This window comes from Pyxicephalus adspersus, chromosome Z (assembly GCF_032062135.1).
Source record: "Pyxicephalus adspersus chromosome Z, UCB_Pads_2.0, whole genome shotgun sequence".
In the NCBI taxonomy this organism is placed as follows: domain Eukaryota; kingdom Metazoa; phylum Chordata; class Amphibia; order Anura; family Pyxicephalidae; genus Pyxicephalus; species Pyxicephalus adspersus.
The window spans coordinates 46,781,580-46,800,942 of record NC_092871.1 but is presented as its reverse complement, the minus strand read 5'-3'; the positions used below and the strand labels follow the sequence as shown (position 1 = coordinate 46,800,942).

Genomic DNA, 19,363 nt, shown 5'->3' with positions numbered 1-19,363 from the left:
TATAATACTGCATGACATTTATATTCTCATATACTAGCACAGTTTCAGGGGTCTGCTATTTAAGACTCAAAGTTTAAGCAAAAAGCTTTTTGATCATTTTAATGAAGGGAGACACAGTTCTATAGAACCCCTAAAGTCATTGTCTGTGCTGGGATCCCCCAATTGTCAATGTTTCATTGTTCTGAGATAACTTAGGTGTATGAGGATTCTGAGATATCAGTGTGAATGCAAGTAAGAGGTTGTTTCCAAGTATGGAGGCATTTCACTGTTCCAAAGCTGCTGCAGTTTAGGATCACAAAAACAATGTGAAAAAGAGTAAAGATCGTACAGCAAAAGGTAATACTCTCCTGGGACAAAGAAAAATACATATGTGCCCTACTGCATTACAATATTTATTTTTCCATTCAAACCTTCCTAAATATTCACATTTTAGGAGCTGGACTGTAAAAAATGAGGGGTCTATGGGAGTGGGGGTAACATGGCAATGGTTGTGAGTGATATCTGCTCTGATGTCTCCAGATATGATTAAGAACTAGTTTAAAATCCAGAAGCATGTGTACAATAACCTGTCTGTGAGTTTGAACATCTCCAGACTACATGCTGTATATCAGTGCTTCCTCCCTGCTCTGTCTGCCTAGCCTGCAGCTGCCTATGAATAATGGATGTGCACAGCTAACTGGCTGTACAGACAGAACGACAACTAGAACAAACTTGACTAAAATTGTAAGACTGTTGTTCCTACGGGTCCTTATTAACTGAACTAGCACATACATAACATCACTATTTCCTCTAGTCTTTTCTGGGCTAAAACTGCTAAGTATATCTTCTGGGCTACTGTTAAATAAAGTAAACATCCTAACTATTTCCAAACATTTCGGAACCTTTCCTGTTTCACAGCAGAGGATATTTTACTACCGTTCAAAGTTTTTTCCTATAAATACTTGCAAAGAGTTTATGGTGTTTGATTGGCAAATTAGGAATATTGTGTTGTAATAAAAAGTAAATGTTATTAGTAATACCTAATGCTTTATAATATGCCAGGGTAAACTGTGCTTTCTAAAGCTTTGGAAACATGGTGGAAAAGAATAAAAAAAAGCCCTCAGTAATTCAAATTGAATCGATTTTACAAACACAGAACATGTTTGCTTAAGCTCAAATAATTGTTTATCATTCGCAAATCCTAACATTCAGTTAGGAGAACACTCTGCATATAAATGCATTGTGTGACCTGTGCTAACAACCTCCATATATTGGAGGACTTGGATGTTTCCTATATAGTTTCTATATGTCAGATATAATTAACCACAATTGCATCAGATTTTTATTTAGTTAAAATTTGTTTTTACCATAAAAAAAACTAAATAACTGGTCTGTCAGTCTTCAGAGCTATGTTCAGTGCCAGTGTCTCAATGCCATACTGTACATTTCCCTGCCCATGTGCACATTTTTACTGTTTTGCTATTTCTAGCCCTTTAAGGTCCCTCTGGGATGTCTGGGCTTCTAGTGTGTTCTGTACCTGGATCATCCAGGTTGACTGATGATAGTCTTTCTTCTCCAGTCTTGGAGAGCTTTAATAAATCAGGTCCTATGTTTCTCCTCTGTCTAGTGCCAAGTGCACTGTGTTTGTGTATAGTAAATATGTACTTTGTGTAGAGCGCCAGCATATGCAATCTGTTTGCATGTTGTGTCGTGAGTGCTCTTTGCCCATGTATGGTTTATGCATACACACACACTCCATTAGCTATCAGTGGGAATGGTCCACAGCCTCGAATGGTTATGCAAATATTCCAGTGAAATAGGGAGAGCAGCTAACACACTAGAGAACAATGTAACATTGGTGAAAGAATGTAAAGGGGGGAGTAAAAAGAGTATGAGTGAAATATAGTATATGTATGAGTGATGTAGGATGAGGGAAAAGAGACACATGAGCCATAACACTGTAAGGGCTGACTCTGCACAGGATGCTTCCAGTACTTTTTTAAAGCAGATTTTGGAAAGGGGAGTAATCATTGAATAAAAAGATAGGTGTAAGGGCAATTTCAGACCCATAGTAAACCACAGCATTAGGACATAGACTCAACCAGGATCCCAAATAAGTGAGAGGTTGAGAACCATTTTTTTGCTTGCAGCTGCAGCAGATTGCGCAGCGGTTTCCAAAGGCAACATGTTGATTTTGGTTGCGCAGTTGTTGCCTGAAGATTTGCAAAAGTACCTTCTTATATTGCAAGTATGATTCCTAAACGTCATGAAACAGGAAATATTTTTTTTATTTTAAATTTTAGCCTTACTTAGTTTTTGCATTATAAGAGCAGGTTCACACCTGCCTCTTCAATGCCAGATTTCGCAGGGTTCCCTGCCGCTTGAGCACTTGCCTGACAGTGCTGATTAAAAAAGAACCAGTGTCTGTGCATTTAACAGCTGGTGGCGCTCACTGCAGCCCTTATTGATTCCTCAGGGGGCTGCTGCAGGGAAATGCATTTCCTCAAGTTGTAGCAATTCCTGGCGTGGGGAAGCAATAAATGCCTTGCAACCTTACTGCCAGTGTGAATTATCCCTTACGGATGATGATGGCTATGAAAAATAAAGAATAATATTTATTTACAACTTTTGTGGTGCCCACTATTATAAAAGGAAGTAGTCTAGGAAGGTAATGTTTTAAAAGGTCAGTTTACTGCCAGCATAGGCATAGATATAATTAAGTGTGTATGAACCTGGCTTAACATATCTTTTTTTTTTGTTTGTTTGTTTTTCTGAGACAGAAGCTGTTAACTGAGAAAGGTATTGACAGGATAGGCCCCATGAAAATTATAATGACAAAGAGGGGTCGAAATTCTCAGAATACACATTTTCATCCTCAGCAAAGATATAATAAACATAAAATACATCACAGACCAAATTAATTATTTTACATCATTTGTAACTAGATTTCAGCTATGACTACTCTGAATAATATTGGCGCTGAAAAAATGTAAGCACTGTAGGACAGGGGGCCCCTGTGACCTCTAGCAGAACCCTAGATCTGGAAATCTTTGGCAAATAAAAAATCAGCAATTTACACTTTTTTAGCTATTATGTTTTTGGAGGATATATTTTTGCATGTTTATGTTGTGGAAAAAAAAACTGTTATATGGTGGAGTTATTTTTCTTTTTCTGGGTATATTATTTGTCTGCCAGCTCTCATTGTATTGCTGTTTTAGTATCTTAGAGATCTTACCCTTTCACCAGGAGGACCAGCTGGGCCATCCCCTCCAGAGTTACCCTGTAAAACAGAGAGAGTTATTGAATAAATTCATATTATCCAGTTTATTATCCAATCTAAAGCTAAAATGATATTAGTTAGGATGCCCTTTAAGATCCAATATAAAGTCATAATCTTTATTGAGGATGAAGTTTCGTTCAATGGTTTTTTACACAGCTAAATAATGAAATATTGGAGATTAGCATTAAATCTCTATTACTGTGTTGTACAGTTGCTAAACCAAATTTACATGAAATCTACAGAAATTTACAGATTAGATTTATAACTCAGAAATCTAATATAATAACGGACCTTTCCACACAAGAACAAACAATTTGGAACCTTTCAGGCACAGAAGAAGAAAGAAAAAGAATCAGCAAATTTGTTTTTTTTTGTGTGCTGGATCTTACTGCCCTAAAGACTACTTGGCCCTTGCAAAATCTTTCAGACCCATTCCCTTTCCCTTGGATAGCCATACTATCAATCTGGGCACATTAAAGCCACATAGTTATTCCTTCAAATAGGCTAATTTCGAAAAAAAAAACATCTGATTTGTACATTGCAGGGCAAGGTATTTTTCTACACTATTCTTACCTTGGGGCCTGGCTTTCCTGTTGTACCCCTTGGACCTCTTTCACCACGTGGACCCTGTGGAAATCACACAATACACAGATCAGCACTGTTGAACTGACACCACATATAATCATAAGCTTGCATACTAATCTATGAAAAAGGGGCATATCTTACCGTTGGACCTCGTTGCCCCCTTGGACCTGGCTTGCCAGGGGTTCCCTAGAGAAAAAAAAACACTATAACAAAAAGCCATTTGTACGTAAGTTACACAACAGTGACAAGAACTTTGAATATTTTTTATCTCAAATTGTAGTTCAAGTTTTAAAATATACATTGGTAAACATATACACAGTAGCATATTGCTGAACTTATTGCTTCATACTCTGTCCTGCTGCGGCCAATTGAAGACAGGCTTTGAAGAATTTTAAATTCAGTATGAACATCTTTTCAAGACATTTTTAGTCTCCTAGGAATAATATTAAATGAGTAAATGCATTTGTAATTCTTGATGGTTTTTTCCTACCTCACAACATTACTTTATATTGGATATATGCTGACAGAATTTGCTAGCTGAGGTCCATAGGACAGAAAATGTATGTAAAGTCTTCTCTTCAAAAACCCAAAATGGAACGTGGTCAACAAAAGGGAATTAATTCTGTCTACTTACAGTAAAAAAATTACATTGCTAGTAGGCTTATAAATAAGAATTTAATAGAAGTAAGCCTCCACTGGAATAGTTGGGCATTCAATTTTGCTGCCTTTGCTGAGCATCCCATGATGATTGCTCAGCCCAAAACACAGATAACAAAAGCAGTGAAAATACATCTGGAAAGGTGCTAAAATATCAAAGATTTCATGTGGTATCTAGAATAGCTGTTCAGAGGAAATCATGACCATTCTTAGCTGGGTGCCATTACTCTGCTGGAATGAAATTTTTTTTTATCTTGTTTTATTTATTCCCCAGACACAAATTAGTTCAAAACCTGCAAACACATTTGATTGCTGTGGGTCATCATTTTCAATTTCTACTTTTAATAACACACACAGACAAGAAATAAAAAAACACAGAGCAACTTGATAACTTACTCTTGTGCCCTTCTCGCCGTTGGCTCCTGGAAATCCTGGGAAGCCGATGGAACCCTTTTTTGCAACAGAACAAGAAATTATTTGTGGCTTAAAACATAAAAATAGCAACTGTACACAGCACAATGCTGAGAAAGCTTCCATTGGTGATATAGATGGAGACCAGGAAGGTACTGTAAATAAACAAGCTGATCATTTCACTTTCATTTAATATTACTTTAAAAAAACTGCACTCCTGGTATAGAAATTAAAAACAAAATGAGTTGTGTGAATTTACCTGTATCAACCAAACTTTAAAGGGGAGAGGAAACTCCGGATTGGTTATACACTTTGACATTTAGAAAAACACATTTTGAAGCCAGTATGACTGTGTATGGCTGCGGATATCTTTTGGCTGTGAATAAATACCTTTGGACCTTGTCTTCCTGGATATCCTGGCAAACCTGGAACACCAAGTTTTCCCTGAAAAGGACAAACACGAGTTATTTAACTACTAATCAGTAGTTACTGTTATACAAAGTTTGTAATAAGGTGGATGGAAAACACAAAATACAGCAGGGGCTGCAGTGCCTATCCACTTATATGTCATATGCTTCACTGACTGCTCCTCCGAGTTTCCTCCTAAATCGGTGTTTAACACATTCCCAGAATTAAGATGGCAAATTACTGTATGTTGGTCCAGCTTTTAAAGTATGCAGTCACATAGGTAGGTAACAAATGCACATCACTGGCAATTTGCTGTAATATGTCTGATATAACTTAACTGTTCTGAACTTTCTGTGACACTCACTTTAGACAGATTAAAGGAAACCTGGCAGAAATACAGAAGTTGCCAGTGCTGACCTCTAGCTTCAGTAATTCAGTGATCCAGAAGAAAAAATGCAGCAGGTGAATGTAGATCTCCTGACCTATATACTACCTCTGATTTTGTGGTTTAGGAAGCGGGGAGGCCAAGGAATCAAAAGAACAGCAAGACGACCAACATTTTAATCAAAATTATTACAAATAGTGAAATGGGAGTGTGCATGTGAGCCAGTTATTGTGTCAGTGTCTTTCCTCAGGTCTACTTTCTGCCCCAGGCATATGTTAGCCATTCAAAATACTTTTAATGATGTGGTAAGAGCTTCACCTTGCCTTCCCACCATTATCTACATACAGGCAATTATTAAATCTTCCTCCAATTCTCTGACACTCTTCAACCCCTCAGCTCCTTTGTCAGAACATGTTAAGCTTTTACCCACTCGCATTAAAGCCTTTCCCACTTAAAGGGACCAAAGCAGTTGTTAGGACTTTTTAGAAAAAAAATGTTTACCAGCATCCTCCGACCTTACATAAAAACTGGCATTGCCTTTATGTGTGACAGAGGCAAGTACAAAACAGTGGAAGTCTGAAAAATTATAATGCATATCATTTTTTTTACAACTCTAGCTGAACAGTGAAATTTACAGTTGAATTATATATGAGAAACTATTTATCCAGTTTGCATAGTAATGTCCATAAATTCTCTTCACTGCTGGAGGGTGCAGTGCTTCTTTTAAATACCACCCCTCTTTCTGCATCTGCATTCTTGCAGAGCAATCACTCCCTACTACAAGCCTGCTGTTAAAATATTTATAATGCTTGATGTAATGACTGCTAATATATATAAATTATTAAAAAGAAGTTTTTAAATATTTTTCTGGTTCTGTAATGCTGCATTCCATGAAGTACTCTGTTTTGCTACTCACCATTCCTTTTATTGTTAATTTTTTTTATACTTTACTAGTTTTTATAGCACTGACATATTAAACATGGAAAGAACATACAAACTCAATGTAGATAGTGTCTTAGCCAAGATTTAAGCCTTGAACCTCAGTGCTGCAAAGGCAGGAGTGATACCCACTGACCTGCCACATGTCTCAAAAAACCTTACCTTTTCACCCACTGGTCCGATTGGGCCAGATTCTCCTGAAGGACCGCCGCGCCCTTTTGGACCCTCAGGGCCATCTTCACCTCTGGGACCAGATGCACCAATTTCACCCTGGTAAAACACAGATATGTCTCAGGAATATTGAAAAGTAGATGTCAGTGTGGTGTTCCTCCTTACTGCTGAGGGATGGTCATGCGGCTATCCAGTTGCAAAGACAGCAAATATATCCACACAGCATTAAACAATATTATGACATGCCCCCCTTTCTGTCTTTGTGAGTACAGTAATGGTTTATTTTGCATTTGAATTTTCACTAAATGAGGTGAAGCTGCTGAAGATGCTGATGCTGATTTTATCATATCCTGTGGTTTTTGTTTTTTTTTTGTTTTTGCTTTTTTACCCTTTTAAGTTGGTAAATATTTAAAGCAAACAGAGTTTTATCTAATTCACTAAAATACATAAACATTTATTTGTAAAATGAAAACATGCTCTACTATTTAAAACTGGAATAGAGTATATCTGCATATATTTGCTTTATCCCTCGTTCCCGCAGGCTTCCGCCCAGCTGCATGACTGGTCCCCTCAAACTGCTTCTCTTCTCTTCTACAAATAAACAGGATGGGTTATCCTTGCAGTGACTACAGATGGGAGGAGCTTGTAAATGGAGCTGGAAATGTTGCTACTGAGTGATAAAACACATCAGCCTGCGATTTACCTAGCCACCTTCCATCCATGTCTATATCAGATTTTGACTTGACTGACCCTTAATGGTATTTAGAATAAAATGAATTCTTTTACAAAATACAGCTTCATTGATCTCTACCACTCAGTGACATATAAGAGGGAAACAAATCCTAATTATTAAATTGCCAAGGTGACATCTTGTGATTGGAAGGTCTTTAAATAGGATGATAATTAAATCTGCATTTTCCCTTTTTAATTGTTGGTGTCTGTCTGCCCCTACCAAAGCACAAATAATACACAAAAAAATGAATTGCAAAAGCAAGCAGTGAGCTATTACCATTGATTCTGCCAAGTCAATTAACATCTGCAGTGCACAGGTTAAGGTGGGCTATCAGTTACTGAATACATTGATTCCACCTTAGGCAGAAGTTTAGCACACAAGTAAAACTAATCCTAATTTGTACTCTTATCTAATATAGTTAACCTGTCAAACAAATATTAGGACTGACACTGTTCTGTGCTGCTTTTGTATGAAAATGCTAGCTACCTGGATAGCTTAAATTCATGCAGAGCTCTTGATCTGTATACTTTGGTTTTGGTTCATTGACTAAGGATATATTGAACAGCCAGGTAGATAACATTAAAGAGAATTAGGCAATCACAGGCACATGTCCTTTTTATTATTAATAAATAGTTGCATAAAAGTTTTTTTATATACTCATTTTAAAAAAGGTAAATGTATTGGCAGCCAAACAAAAAGTTCAAATGTACATATGGAAATATAGAATATTCAAAACACATTTACAGTCAAAGCATGTCATTACCTCGCTAAGTTTCTGATAGAGAAGTTACAAGCTAGACCACCTGTCAAATTTGTATTGCAAAAATGAAAGGTAAAGGCAAATCCTTCAGTGGGGAAATTCCCCTCACTTTATAAAATTTCCTTTCCTTCTGGTTAGTTAGATAATAAGGAGAAACTGCCCCAATGGAGCACAGCAAAAAATAAGAACCTGGAATAGGTTTAACCCTGCTATACCCAAAAAATGTTAAAAGTTATACATATAGATACACTTTATTGTTTATATGGGACCTTGTACAGTGTCTGAAGCAGGGGTATAATATATGTCTAGGTATGTATAGTGTGATTTAGGATAGATGGTTTAAACTGCTTGAGGAAACTTGGTGAACCTTTGGAAAACCAGACCATAAACATTCCCCTGCACCATAGTCATGCCTCCTGAGACACTCCTATCAACTTCATAAAGGCTCCAATAACCAATGTTGGAAACTGAATGTCTCCTGCTTTTATCAAGCCATTCATGGCAAGCTTAGGGTGACCATTTTTTAGGGGTTAAAAATGTTTTTTAATACAATTGCATGTTTGTGACCATGATAATTCCTCTTAAAAATGTTAAAATATGTAAATAAAATATCATAGGGAGCAGAGAACAGGCAAATCTCTTCCAAGCCATTATCAGTGTCTCATTTATCTGAGGCAATAATGTTACTTTGTTAATATTACTTTCCTAGCATTACAAACACAAACAAAACAAACCTAATTATCTGCATTCCAACAAACACGAAATTGCTTGTTGATGAACCCTCTGGAGCTCAAAACTCTGGAACAAATTTGATTACGAGCTTAAAGCCGACCATGCTTCACTTTACAGTGGTTGGCGGCCAGTCTCTCTGTACTTCATTAGCTTTATCAGCAGACATTTGTAGTAGGATTATGAGGCCTGTCATTCTATCTATGTTCTGCAAGGTATCCAGAATGCACTGTAGTGTACATGTTTCACTCCTGCAGTGTGACTACCACCACCAGAATAGGGAAGAAACAGAGGATGAAAGAAAATTAGTGCCTCTGCTTGGCACCCACAGCACAAGCAAATACGCAACTATGTTCCATCTAGCCTGAGCTGCACATGACTGCTTTTTCATGTTCTGTTCAATATTTTACTGTTGCACCCAGAGAGGTGAAAGCTCAGACACTGTAAAATATGAAAGTTTGTGTGCAACATGAAATTTATATTTTCTCCTTTCCACCCTTTCCACCAGACACACGTAATTCTACCCTTTCCACCAGACACACTGTATTAACCTACATTAAATAATATAACACTTTTAAAACAACAGACTGAGCACTGGCAAATTGCTTTGTTCTGGAGGTTAGAAAATGATGCAGAATTTTCTACAGCTTTGTGGAGCTACTTCCAACAAGATCAGCACATATTTTTTGTTTTTTGTTTTTTTAACAAAAGCTTTAGCAAGCTTATATTCCTGCACGTTCCTATATCAATTCATTTGCTTGAAATGTTGAAAAGTCTTGTCATCATCATCATTGAAGAAGATAAGAATTCAAAAAAGTAATTTAAAAGATGTAGATTCCCCAGTTGGAATTTCTTCTTTACAGAGGAAGTCTAACTCTCTAAACAGCACATCGCCGGGCAGGTCCAACCAATGCTGGTCAGACTCAATTTTTTTATACCATTAAGTTTTTTTATTTATTTAGTTTTAATCTTTATTATCATTATCTCAAAGCTATATAGCAACCAGTAGCTGGCAGAGTGAACTTTGGGTTGTGCTTCCTATTTTCCAAACATACCAAGGACACATTTTGGGGGTAGCAATTAACCTAGCTGCATGTTTTGGAAGGTGTGGTTGAAACAGGGGTGCCCAGAAAAAATCTTTGTGAACAAGCTGGAGATTCAATTAACTTTTAAAAGACTCTGGAAAGTTTACTTGCTATCATGTAGAATATGTAGAAACCATAGCAGATTCTTACATACAGCTGACTATTACATTTCTCAATAGGAGCATTTCATGTATGGCTGAGTTACTATTTACACATCATAATGTGTAGGTGCTTTTTGCAGTATAACAACAGAATAAACTTTAGGCTGACATAACATGTGACAATAACTAGAGGGAAGTGCTTACTCTGTCTCCTTTTGGTCCCATATCACCCTTAAATCCGGGGAATCCATCTTCACCCTAAAGACAAGGGAAATATAAAAACAAGTTACAATTCTCTACAGCTTCTTTATACTTCATTTGCATGCACCTATGTGGCAGTGCCGGGGTAAATGACATGCCTGCAGCTCTTTGGTCACTGAGTGGACAGGGAAGGTATTAGAAAGGCTAAAAGCCTCTGGACTGCTAGTTGGTGTTTGGAAACCATGACATCAATTACTTTTATTAATAGAGAGAAACCGGCTGGTGAAACAAGTAGCTCAGCAGGATGAGGGTGAGGTATAGGGAACCATAGTTTAGTCTGACCATTTTCTTTTTAAAATATGCCAACTATTTTGCCCAGACTGTCCACATCTGCATCATTATCCATGGCCCTAAGTAGATTCCAATCCCACGAAACTTTCATTCCCATCAACACTGTGTACTGTCATTAGAATTTGAATCTAAAATTGCAAGAATTGGTCTACTTGTCAAATTACCTTAAATAAAAAATATCTTTACTGCACAATGCAAACTGTAATAGGCTTTTTATTCGAAGCTGATCTGATTTTTGACAATGGGCCATTAGGTTGCTAATTAAATGTAATGATGTTATGCTTGTCTCCTATTGCCCTATAATGCACAAGACCCCAACTCCCCCACACACACCCCACTGGTCATTACACTCCGTAAGTTACCTTCTCTCCCTTTGTTCCCTTCAAGCCTCGGATTCCATCAGCACCCTGGTCAAAACAAAAGAGGAGAATGTAAACATCACAATCTACGGCAAAGCTGTGTTTAATTTACACACCAGTCATAAACATCAACAAAAACCAGGTAAGGATAACAAAGCTACATACACATGCTATCTAACAGTCACCCAATGACTATTGGTCATCCTATTGATATCCAATATAGGTCTCATTGTCTGATCAAAACAAACCATCTGTCACTTGAAAGCAAATTGTAATATGAGCTTATCTCTAATGTTTTTTATTTTAGTATACATTGTGAATTTTTGCCAAAATTTAGTATATAAAAGTTACTGCTTTAATCTGTTACAATCTAGTGCCTTAAAAGCGTTATTTCTTTTTTCTCCTTTTCTCTATTACTTATTTTTTGCTTTTAAATACCACTAGTTCAATATCTATATTGTAGTTATAGTTTATGTACTGGTGACTTATTAGGGATTACCATTGACATAGATAATTATACTGTGGTAAGATTCCCTCGCATCTCTCTGGATGTGTGTTAACAGTTTTGGGACCTTAGCCTTTTACCCACACTCGTAGAACCAAGCTAAAGAAATTAAATTACTTCAATTACTTCAGAAATTGAAAAAAACATAAAAGACATTATACAAAAAAACACCCCTTTCTCTACTCCATGTTGTAGAGCAGCAGCACGAGGACAGCCTATGTTTTTTTTTTTTTTTCATCTCCTATTCAGTGTACTTATGGTTTTGGTAAAAACAAAAAAAATGTTGTTTGAGCTGCTTAAATTTGTCAGCTGCTGACAGAAGGAAAAAAAACATTCAACACTAATCGATCACATGAAGTCAAAAGGGATCCTTCCTAGTCAGATTGTGCAAATCAGACAAGCCAGGCTCCTTTGAAGGTAAAAACACTATCAGAGGCTTTCAAGCTGTTAATTATAAAGCCTCCCTGTGCTAGTCAAGTGCTTAGAAAATGGGATGTTTATACAGGAGCTATGAAAAGTAATCAGCACAAGTCCTCAAGTTGTAATGATCTCTTCTGAAAAACATGCTACAATCACTGCACACTCTACTGGCATGGTGTGCACATTGCAAAATGTTCTAAAAAAAGTGTGTAAATTCCCTATATTTTCTTGGATAGATATTGTTGCTTGGGTCTCTGGAGGTATCACTCTCCAGGTTGTGTGTATATAGGCTATATGTATCCTCCAGGTGGATATCCGATCCCTAACACTTGATTTGGTCTCATTCCCTAACCTAAACGTGTTACTGGAATTTTCAATATTTTTAGGCTTGGTAATATATCTGTCACATGTGCCACATCTCTTGTTCTGTAAAATGACCATAATTCACAGTATCTTTTCTTGTTTTATGTGTATGGACACTTCACAATGCCAATTTTTGTCCTGTGCACTGAATTTAATTCTCATAATCTGTTTTTGTTCTGTATGTATGAACGTGGTGGTGCAATTCTCTGAATGTTTTTTTTTATACATGATTGCTACAAAATACGATTTTTCTTTTTTCTACTTTTTCAGTACTCTGAATATATTTTCTTATTATCTGTTTAAATTCTGTAAGCATGGATGTTACATGGTGCTTCTTATTTGATTCATATGCTGGGTGTTTTCTCAGAAATGTGTTCTTTTTCTGTATGTATGGAGGCTGAATAATGACATAACTCTTGTTATTTAAATTGAAAATTCATAATACCTGTACTTATTTTGTATGTATAGAGGTTCTACAGGAATGCCACTTACTTTTTGTATGCTGAGTGCAATTATTTGTACCTGTTCTTGTTCTGTATACATATAGCCAAAGCATAGTACCATTTCTTTCTATTTACATTGTGTAACAATGCTTCTGTGTATTCGCAATAGTTTGGTGGTGGGATCATTACCACATAGCTTTGAATATTGGAGCAAAACTTTTACTCTCTATCCTTAACTGGGAAGTCTCAGCATTTGCTTGGTGTGTCCATATATAATTCAATCTGTGATTTCATTTATAGTGCACTGCAAGAGCAAATGGCTTCTGGCACACAAGAAAATAAATATTTAAAGGAGTGAATTGTCTCCATTAAGCCTTGCAAAACACCCATCCATCTCCACTTTAGCAAATCTAATTATGACACTCTGGAGGAGATTTTTTGCTGTTCTGCAGCCCCCTTCTCTGTGGCAGCTTAGAGTAATTCAATTAGTTTAATGACAGCTCAAAAGGCAGATCTTTTGCTCTTCACACTCCTAATGTCTCCCTAATAGAGAAGAGAGAAGTAGGGCCAGGAGAGGAAGCTAGAGGATGCTTGCCATCACTTTTTCCACAGGCTGGCCTGAGTCAGCACCACCATTAACCCCTCCGCTGTCAAAAGGGGCACAATGCAAGGGCAGCCCGCTCCATCCCACTCTAGACCCTAGCATAGGCTGTCAAGGCATTGCTGAAATTTGTGGATAATTAACAGCTAGAGGGTTAAAGGTTGACAAGCATTGTTGCTACACTATCACAAGGAGCTGCATTAGGTAGACTTTACTGGCCAAATCAAGAGATATTTGGGTATTTGCAGAACTGTGCAGAAGGACGTTGCAGTTGCACTTATAATTAAGGTATTTTAGATATATGTTGTTTAAAATTATGTATTTTGCATACATATACATGTGCATTGACATACAAAGGACCACTTTCAAGAAAAGAAAAAAACCTAGGAAACCATAAGCAGCACTTACCTTTACACCTCGTGGTCCTGGGTAACCAATTGGTCCTTGAGGTCCTGCAGGACCCTGTCAACAAAGATTAAAAGATGTAATGTCAAATGATGTGGGAGTATAAAAGTCATCCTGTGACTAATTGTTCAGGTGACTAAACTGTCTGATATAAATACATACAATTTGTTTTTAATCTGTTGTCACCATTTTTGGCTCGTGCACCTCAAAAGAATTTGCTTCACTGTACTTTTTTTTGCCATGTGACAGATAAATTTTGAGAATACATATGACAGACAAAATGATAATATAATTATCACTACCTGTACTGAGAAATAAATATATAAGCATTTTTTCAAGTTGTTGCTGTCGAAGAAATAAAATCACCTGACCAATGTCACTTGGAAAGAATTGGGTAAAGCCAGGAGCAGCAGTTTCCCAATGAAAAAGTATTTTTTTTTGCCCAATATATGTCATCCCAACATAACTTTTGGTAACACTTGAAGCCTACAAGTCCACTTTACATAAATATCCTGACCAGTGCCCCCTCTTACATTCTAAGGTAATAATCTGGATGGCAGCTGGGAACGAAGGACCTGTATATACAACACAGCGTGTGCTTTTGTCTTTGTTTTTCCAAGCTGCTCGATCAGAGTATAAACTTTGAATTAAGTTTCTGTGCTGTTGCCTGGCAACCCATAGATGGAGACGGCAAAGTGTCTACCTCCCTGCTCCAATCTGATTACAGCCCCAAACACGCTTACTGCTGAATATGCATACGGCTGCCTGAGACACAAGCAACCTGCGCTGCCTTCACCCCGCAAATCGTATTTATTTAAAAAAAAACACACAGATACACAATATAGAATAAGAATTTGGGTGTCTTGGCATGAAGCATGGAAAGCAAAGCAAAACACTCAACAGAAAAAGTGAGATTTGGATGCTGCAAACCTGCAGGTGATTGCATGATTATTCCAACAAGCCATGCACGATTGCTGCTGTTTATCTCATTTTACAAGACTGTAAAACCAGTTCTGGTCACAAACTGAACTGAGTCGAAGTGTCTAACAGACCATAGCCAGCAAAAAGGAACTTTAATGGATCAATAAGCATAGTTATTTTAGGTTATGTTAGTAAAGAAAATTTAGACAGTATCTAGGATTGTTTATAAATTTGCCAGAACTAAAGAAAATCTTTAAAAATTTCAGACAAATATTTCTAGTTTTGTGCAGCATATAATAAAATTTGCATGCCAGTCAAGATTTTATTGACTTACTTTCTTCATAGATTTACCCTCTTCATTTGTCTTGGTGTCTTAAGTTTATTATGACAGAACAAGCAAGCACATTAGAAATTTATAGGTAAATCAATATTTCTAATCTGTGTATGCCCTGAGTGACTAAGAAAGCATTGAAAAATTTAGATAAGCATTACAGGTGAATATTTGTATTTGCAGACAGAAGTCAGCATTTGCAGGCCCCACGATATTCCCTTTATATCTGAATTAGATGAAAACAGCACACTCAATTGTAGGCAATGGAGCAGAAAATAAACGTACTGAGGCTTTCTCCGTGAGCGCAGCAATCAATCAGTTTGCAATTATTATTTAAATTGTGTGATAAGTAAAACAATAAAATACTACTGGGCATGCTTTTTTTCCATATATATATATATATATATATATATATATATATATATTGATGTATAAGTTGCATGTTGCTCTACAAGCTTAGAATAAACTTGGTGTGACACTGAATTTGTCCCCCAGGTTATGCTCTGCATCTCATTAGTAAATTGCTGGAGTGCTGCTTGCTAATTGGCTGACAACAGGTTAGCATGATTTAACACCAAATCTAACAAAACACCTCCTCTCATCTTATGCAGTGACTTCATTATCTCACATTGAATGTGATGAACGTGATTGTACTTGAAAAGTATTGAAAAGGGAGGTTCCAGGTGAACATAAAAATCAACTTGTATATTCTAGCTAAAACCAAATAAAGGATCACTGTGGTTTAAAAGCACATGTGCGCATTTATTATACCCAAGTACCACAACTCCCTATCATCATCACAACTCCCTGAATTCCCTATCAAGTAATAATTGCTCTTTGTGATCTCAGAGAGATGTCTGTGGAGACTTTGAGAGACAATAAAAAAAAATATTGTAGATAGGGAGAGGTTTTAATCTTTTTTTCAGCCTCCTCATTCCCATTTCTTGAAACTGGTGCCACTTGGGCTGAAAAAAATGGGAAATCTCCTTGAAGGGAGAACAACAGTGAATGAAAATGTTTCTTCGTATGCACTTTATGCTATTGATACATACTTTTGTAGTGTCAACAGTAAGAATATATTTATTAGATAATAAAGATTAGAATTAGGGCAGGCAGATAGCCCATTGACAGCAAGTGAAAGTGCTGAGATATTTGCATCAAACCCATTGCAATCATCAAAGTATTTTGATAAAAAGAAACATTTAATTGACGAAACTGTCCTTTCCTGCTAGTGCTATTCACAATGTACAATAAGTAGTGCCTATAGCACAGGGGTGCCTATAGCACAGGGGTGCCCACACTTTTTTGGCTTCCGAGCTACTTTTAAAATGACCAAGTCAAAACGATCTACCAACAATAAAAACTTGGACCTAATAATTCCTGTGCGAGGTAGAGTATATTTTGAAAGGCAGGGCTCAGAGATCTACTCGTGTTGCTTTTGCGATCTACTGGTAGATTGCGATCCACCTGTTGGGCATCCCTGCTATAGCAGATAGACTAATTCCTATCTTTCCTTGAAGAAGACCTATGTGACCGAATTGACTGTTCTGTTAAGGTTAAAATTGTGCGCTTGGCATTTACCCTGCTCATCTGTTGGAGTATCCAGCCATGCATTAGAGAGTTAAATTGCTGTGTGTCCTCTGGAGACAACTAATGAAATGCGGCCTGTCAGAGCAAGCCTCGGGTGGGTTTTCCTATATTTTAAAATGAATTCTTTCTACTTTACTGCCCAGAGGAAGAGAGAGGCACAGAAATATTCCTTGGCATATTTTAACAGGGAATATTTCATGGCCAGTGGCGTCTGTCAGATGCCAAGAATAAAAATAAAGGTAAAATTGAAGATTTATGATTTATATTTTTTTCCTTAGGCTGGGAAGAATGAAGAGTATGGTGATGGTGAATTAGACCTCACAGCATACCCTTATATATGTTAGTAGGATGGCTATTTCCAAATGAGGGAATTCGATAAATTGAAATTTTGTACATAATTGAACAGATCTGAAACACAAATAAAGCCAAGCTTTAACATTAAAGAAAGGTGCTTTGTTTATAAAATAAACAAAGAATATTGCCAGCAAGTTTATAGGTTACATGGCAGACAAATGACAAATGAATACTTACCTCCTCCTAATGCTCCATCGCACACATAGAAAGCGAGAATCTGCAGCATGTAAGCACAACAAAGAGGCAATGGCCAAGTGGTTCTTGGACCTCAGTGATTCTGCTGCTGACAGCAGAGGTATCACCTAAACACCATCACAGGTCCCAACTGTTCACATAATGAGCAAACTGATGTCACTTTACTGTGCAGGCTATTGCCCTGTGTTCTCAGCCAACTGACCTTTGTGTTAGGTCAAATAGCAAAATCTAAAAACCAACTTTTTAATTTTTTTTTTGGCATGAAGTTGTTTCTAATGATTAGTTTCTGCACACTGCTGCCCATGGAAGGTGTAATATAATAAACATCTACCTATTCATTTGGACCCTGGCAGCCTATAAAATAAACCTAGGTTTATTGATCATTGATAGAGAAATAATTCCGCCTCAGCTGTATCAGCAGTCAGTTAATAAAATGTATTATTTTGCAGAGATTATTATTACAAATTCTGTTTTTGCACAGCACACATAGCAGAACAGTGCTGCCATCTAGTGGCCAAACTCAATTACAGGTCTCAGCTTTTGCATCGAGTTGGCCGATAGCTAAAATAAATAAATTTGCCAATGGCAACAGTTTTGGTGCATTTAGATGACGTTGTAAATTGTTTTTTTTTTTTTTGTTTTTTTTTTAGGATTGGTACTTTAAATGTTCATGATTACAATGCCATATAATTAGAACCTATGGGGGAAATTCCTTCCTAAAGTTTTTTCTAGGTACCCACTAGCATCCTTATATGAATTTTCCCTGAAATCTTCCATACCCAAAAACAAATACAGAACAGGGAACAGATAGAGGCACTACCAGATATTTGTGTTTCTGCAAGGGCTGTAACTTTGTGTGATGGGATTCATTGCACCTTACAACCTCCTACTTCTTTAATAACCATTTCAATTGCAAATCCTGCAAAACCCAAAGATACAGAATACAAATTTCCAACTTCCAAATTGGCAATGGTGTCTAGGTACCTAAAGTATGTCTACACTCATTTTCTGGCAAAATTTATTGTTGCCTTACCTGTATAAATCACTGTAGATGTAGAAATTTCTGGGCCTCGTACCAGATGCACGATTTACTAAGGCTATGGTTTTGTAATTTACACCACAGATAATATGGATCTTAGGGTGCAATTAGATGTATTTGGGGTGCTTACTTTGATGACTGTGTGAGATAAATTCAAAGCTTTGTAGCAAAAAAACTGATGACTATTAATTTCTCCTCTTAGTTCTAGCGAAGGTGTTTGTTGGCTATTACTGGAGCCTATAGGCAACTAATAGAAAGAATGTTGCATGCAACACATGACTGGCTGCTACCAGCATAGGTATTACTGAACATTTTTGCTACAAATGTGTGAGTATTGCATTATTTACCTACATGGAAAACTAGTACTGTCACAGGTCGAACAGAAAATAAATCACTTAAAGGAACCAATTCTGTTTGGGCTCAGTCTTAAGTGGCACATTTTTCTGTTAATGGCTCAAGCGACTTTCATGACCTGAAATTGTTAGCATACATTTCTGATGATGTGTTTATCATTTTATTATACTGTTCCCTGCAACCTTTTTTAGGTTTGCGCTACCCTTGTAGGGAGGGGTTTCCATAAGTAAATCCCATTGGTGAAAGACTAGGATATAACAAGATATACCAAACTAGCAGGTGATTTGTCTTACAAGTGCACAATCAAAACTGAAATAACTACTTTGAGTGAAGCTGACATTTAAATTAAAGGGAGCACTGCATAATAACATACCTGGCTTCCTTTTTCTCCTGGAGGGCCTTCCTTCCCAGGGTGACCCTGCGTGGAGAAGATGGAGGGTAAGACATTGTTTATACACTTTACCTCAATATTACCTCAATATATTAGCAATGCTAACAAAGACATAAAATTAGCAGCACACCTGGACTTCCTGTTTCCCACTGGTGTTAGTAGAGAACACAGATCTTGTATAAACACCAGAACATTGTACGCATACCAATGATTTTGACCCCCGCTGAATAGTGGGCACAGCCTTGCACAAGGGGAATGTTCTCTGCATTACCATTTACAGCTTAGTTCTGCTGCTTTAGAGTTCCCCACTTGGAGTA

At 37.0% G+C, this 19,363-nt stretch overlaps 1 protein-coding gene across 1 annotated transcript in view; it reads right to left on the bottom strand.

The window, feature by feature from the left end:
* COL5A1 (collagen type V alpha 1 chain) overlaps positions 1-19,363 on the bottom strand; it is a 120,831-nt gene that overhangs the window by 38,575 nt on the left and 62,893 nt on the right. Inside the window, exons 25-34 of the mRNA XM_072431525.1 lie at positions 19,029-19,073; positions 13,875-13,928; positions 11,138-11,182; positions 10,428-10,481; positions 6,807-6,914; positions 5,303-5,356; positions 4,898-4,951; positions 3,986-4,030; positions 3,833-3,886; positions 3,215-3,259 (exon numbers count right to left, since the gene is read on the bottom strand). Coding sequence (XP_072287626.1) covers positions 3,215-3,259; positions 3,833-3,886; positions 3,986-4,030; positions 4,898-4,951; positions 5,303-5,356; positions 6,807-6,914; positions 10,428-10,481; positions 11,138-11,182; positions 13,875-13,928; positions 19,029-19,073 — 558 coding nt within the window. The remainder of the gene's footprint in view (positions 1-3,214; positions 3,260-3,832; positions 3,887-3,985; positions 4,031-4,897; positions 4,952-5,302; positions 5,357-6,806; positions 6,915-10,427; positions 10,482-11,137; positions 11,183-13,874; positions 13,929-19,028; positions 19,074-19,363) is intronic.